Source organism: Corvus brachyrhynchos, unplaced genomic scaffold, assembly GCF_000691975.1.
Source record: "Corvus brachyrhynchos isolate BGI_N302 unplaced genomic scaffold, ASM69197v1 scaffold1994, whole genome shotgun sequence".
Taxonomy (NCBI): domain Eukaryota; kingdom Metazoa; phylum Chordata; class Aves; order Passeriformes; family Corvidae; genus Corvus; species Corvus brachyrhynchos.
In genome coordinates, this window is record NW_008237490.1 from 29,909 (window position 1) to 33,885 (window position 3,977).

Sequence of the window (3,977 nt, forward strand, 5' to 3'; positions counted from 1 at the left end):
TCCGGTGGGGCGCGGGGATCGCCTCTTCGGGGTGGGGTTTGGGGAGCAGAACTCGTCGGGTTTGGGTTTTCCCAGCTGCGGGTGAAAAGTCTCGTGTCCCAGAATTTCCAGAAGTTCAGCTTAAAAAAATGAACCCGAATTTGATCTTCTGTCGTTCAACCGAGCGGCGTCTCCGATGGGAGAACCCCGCTGCTGTGTGTCGGGGATAAATTGGAATTAGGGAGTTACAGGATCAAAGAATTGGGGTTGGGAGACCCTTCTAAGACCCTCAATTCCAACCCTCAACCCAACTTTTGATGGATAGATTGGAATTATGGAATCACAGAACCAGTTAAGGTTGGGAGACCCCTCTAAGACCCTCAATTCCAACCCTCAACCCAACTTTTGATGGATAGATCGGAATTCTTCGATGAATTAAGACTGGACAACCCCTCTAAGATCCTCAATTCCAACTCCTAACCCCATTTTTGGGAGGCAGCTTGGAATTACGGAATTAAGGCTTTTCAACCCCTCCAAGACCCTCGATTCCAAATCCTAACCCAACTTTTGGTGGATAAACCTGAATTAATCAACGAATTAAGACTGCAAGACCCCTCCAAGACCCCCCCACTCCACCCCTTCCCCCAACGCCACCGCCCCGCCTCCCCCAGCGCCGCATCCCGACGCGCTTTTGGGGCGCTTCCCGCCCTTTTCCCCATTCCCCCAGCGTGAAGCCGGCCAGCCCGGCCAAGCGGCCCAAGAAGGAGGCGGTGGACGAGGAGCTGCACCCGGAGCACTACCGGAAGTACTCGGAGTACATCAAGGGCAGCAACCTGGACGCGCCCGACCCGTATCGCGTGGGGCGCATCAAGAGCATCTTCTGCAGCCTGCGCAGCAACGGCAAGCCCAACGAGGCCGACATCAAGCTCAACATCTGCAAGTTCTACAGGTGCCTCCACAGGGGGTCCAAAATCCTGGGATTTGGGGCGTTTTGGGGGCTGGGAAGGCTGGGAGTTGTTGGTGAAACCAGGGCTCGGTCGGGTGTCCCAAATCTTTGGAGGTTCTCGGTCACCTTCGCAACTTGGATGGTCCTCGTTGGACTTTCCCAGCTGGGAAAACGCTCCCAAAACTGGGGAAATTGTCCCAAAATTCATGAGGAGTTGAGCTCATTATCCCCAAAAATGGGAAGATTGTCCCAAAATCCATGAGGAGTTGGGCTCATTGTCCCCAAAAATGGGAAGATTGTCCCAAAATCCATGAACGCTCCCAAAACTGGGGAAATTGTCCCAAAATTCATGAGGAGTTGAGCTCAATTTCCCCAAAAATGGGACGATTGTCCCAAAATCCAGGAGGAGTTGGGCTCATTGTCCCCAAAAATGGGAAGATTGTCCCAAAATCCAGGAGGAGTTGGGCTCATTGTCCCCAAATTGAGAAGATTGTCCCAAAATCCACGAGGAGTTGGGGGTCAGTGTCCCCAAAAATGGGAAGATTGTCCCAAAATCCGTGAGGAGTTGGGCTCATTGTCCCCAAATTGAGAAGATTGTCCCAAAATCCACGAGGAGTTGGGGGTCAGTGTCCCCAAAAATGGGAAGATTGTCCCAAAATCCGTGAGGAGTTGGGCTCATTGTCCCCAAATTGAGAAGATTGTCCCAAAATCCACGAGGAGTTGGGGGTCAGTGTCCCCAAAAATGGGAAGATTGTCCCAAAATCCGTGAGGAGTTGGGCTCATTGTCCCCAAATTGAGAAGATTGTCCCAAAATCCACGAGGAGTTGGGGGTCAGTGTCCCCAAAAATGGGAAGATTGTCCCAAAATCCGTGAGGAGTTGGGCTCATTGTCCCCAAATTGAGAAGATTGTCCCAAAATCCACGAGGAGTTGGGGGTCAGTGTCCCCAAAAATGGGAAGATTGTCCCAAAATCCGTGAGGAGTTGGGCTCATTGTCCCCAAATTGAGAAGATTGTCCCAAAATCCACGAGGAGTTGGGGGTCAGTGTCCCCAAAAATGGGAAGATTGTCCCAAAATCCGTGAGGAGTTGGGCTCATTGTCCCCAAATTGAGAAGATTGTCCCAAAATCCACGAGGAGTTGGGGGTCAGTGTCCCCAAAAATGGGAAGATTGTCCCAAAATCCGTGAGGAGTTGGGCTCATTGTCCCCAAATTGAGAAGATTGTCCCAAAATCCACGAGGAGTTGGGGGTCAGTGTCCCCAAAAATGGGAAGATTGTCCCAAAATCCGTGAGGAGTTGGGCTCATTGTCCCCAAATTGAGAAGATTGTCCCAAAATCCACGAGGAGTTGGGGGTCAGTGTCCCCAAAAATGGGAAGATTGTCCCAAAATCCGTGAGGAGTTGGGCTCATTGTCCCCAAATTGAGAAGATTGTCCCAAAATCCACGAGGAGTTGGGGGTCAGTGTCCCCAAAAATGGGAAGATTGTCCCAAAATCCGTGAGGAGTTGGGCTCATTGTCCCCAAATTGAGAAGATTGTCCCAAAATCCACGAGGAGTTGGGGGTCAGTGTCCCCAAAAATGGGAAGATTGTCCCAAAATCCGTGAGGAGTTGGGCTCATTGTCCCCAAATTGAGAAGATTGTCCCAAAATCCACGAGGAGTTGGGGGTCAGTGTCCCCAAAAATGGGAAGATTGTCCCAAAATCCGTGAGGAGTTGGGCTCATTGTCCCCAAATTGAGAAGATTGTCCCAAAATCCACGAGGAGTTGGGGGTCAGTGTCCCCAAAAATGGGAAGATTGTCCCAAAATCCGTGAGGAGTTGGGCTCATTGTCCCCAAATTGAGAAGATTGTCCCAAAATCCACGAGGAGTTGGGGGTCAGTGTCCCCAAAAATGGGAAGATTGTCCCAAAATCCGTGAGGAGTTGGGCTCATTGTCCCCAAATTGAGAAGATTGTCCCAAAATCCACGAGGAGTTGGGGGTCAGTGTCCCCAAAAATGGGAAGATTGTCCCAAAATCCGTGAGGAGTTGGGCTCATTGTCCCCAAATTGAGAAGATTGTCCCAAAATCCACGAGGAGTTGGGGGTCAGTGTCCCCAAAAATGGGAAGATTGTCCCAAAATCCGTGAGGAGTTGGGCTCATTGTCCCCAAATTGAGAAGATTGTCCCAAAATCCACGAGGAGTTGGGGGTCAGTGTCCCCAAAAATGGGAAAATTGTCCCCAAATCCATGAGGAGTTGGGGTCAGTGGCACGAGCAGCGCTGGGAACCGGACTAGAAATCCATGGACTTGGATGATCCTTGTGGGACATCTTTGGAGGTCTTTGGACAGTTTTGGACATTTTTGGATGTTTTGGGACACCTTTGGATGTTTTGGGACATCTGGGGACATTTTTGGACATCTCGGGATGCTTCCAGCTCCCTTAAAATCCCCTTAATTCCCTTCTTCCTTAATCCCACCCCCATCCCATCTCCAACTTTCCCTCCAAGCCTCCCAAAAACCCCCAAATCCCCTCTCCAAACTCTCCGGGGAGCCTTGACCCAGCCCGGTCCCACGGCGAGGACTCACCTCCGCGTCCTTCCCCCCTGATCCCGGTGTTTTTCCGGGAATTTCCGGTGCTCGCAGGCCCGAGAACACGCACAAGTCCATGAAGGCGAGCTACCACGCCGACATCAACCTCCTCTACTGGAGCGACGAGGAGGCCACCGTGGAGTTCCGGGCGGTGCAGGGCCGCTGCTCCGTGGTCTACGGCGAGGACCTGCCCGAGAGCATCCAGGACTACTCGGCCGGGGGCCCGGATCGCTTCTACTTCCTGGAGGTCGGGGAAAACGGGAATTCCAGAGGGGCTGGGGGTGGTCCTGGGGGGGCTGGAGAGCTCAGGGATGGAGGAAAGTTGGGGTTTGCCATGGAAGGGTTGGAGTTGGGGCCGGTTCCAGCATTTTAGGGAGTAAGTCTTGGATGCTAAACTGGGTTTTTGGAGATCTGGATGAGTTCTTGGAGGTCTGGATGAGTTCCTGGAGGGTCTGGATGAGTTCCTGGTGGGTCTGGATGAGTTCTTGG

General features: G+C 52.2%; 1 protein-coding gene across 1 annotated transcript in view; it reads left to right on the forward strand.

Annotated features, from left to right (window-relative positions):
- LOC103613762 (DNA (cytosine-5)-methyltransferase 1) overlaps positions 1–3,977 on the forward strand; it is a gene marked incomplete at its 3' end in the record, with an annotated part of 30,045 nt that overhangs the window by 18,735 nt on the left and 7,333 nt on the right. Inside the window, exons 21-22 of the mRNA XM_017731558.1 lie at positions 707–928; positions 3,543–3,735. Coding sequence (XP_017587047.1) covers positions 707–928; positions 3,543–3,735 — 415 coding nt within the window. The remainder of the gene's footprint in view (positions 1–706; positions 929–3,542; positions 3,736–3,977) is intronic.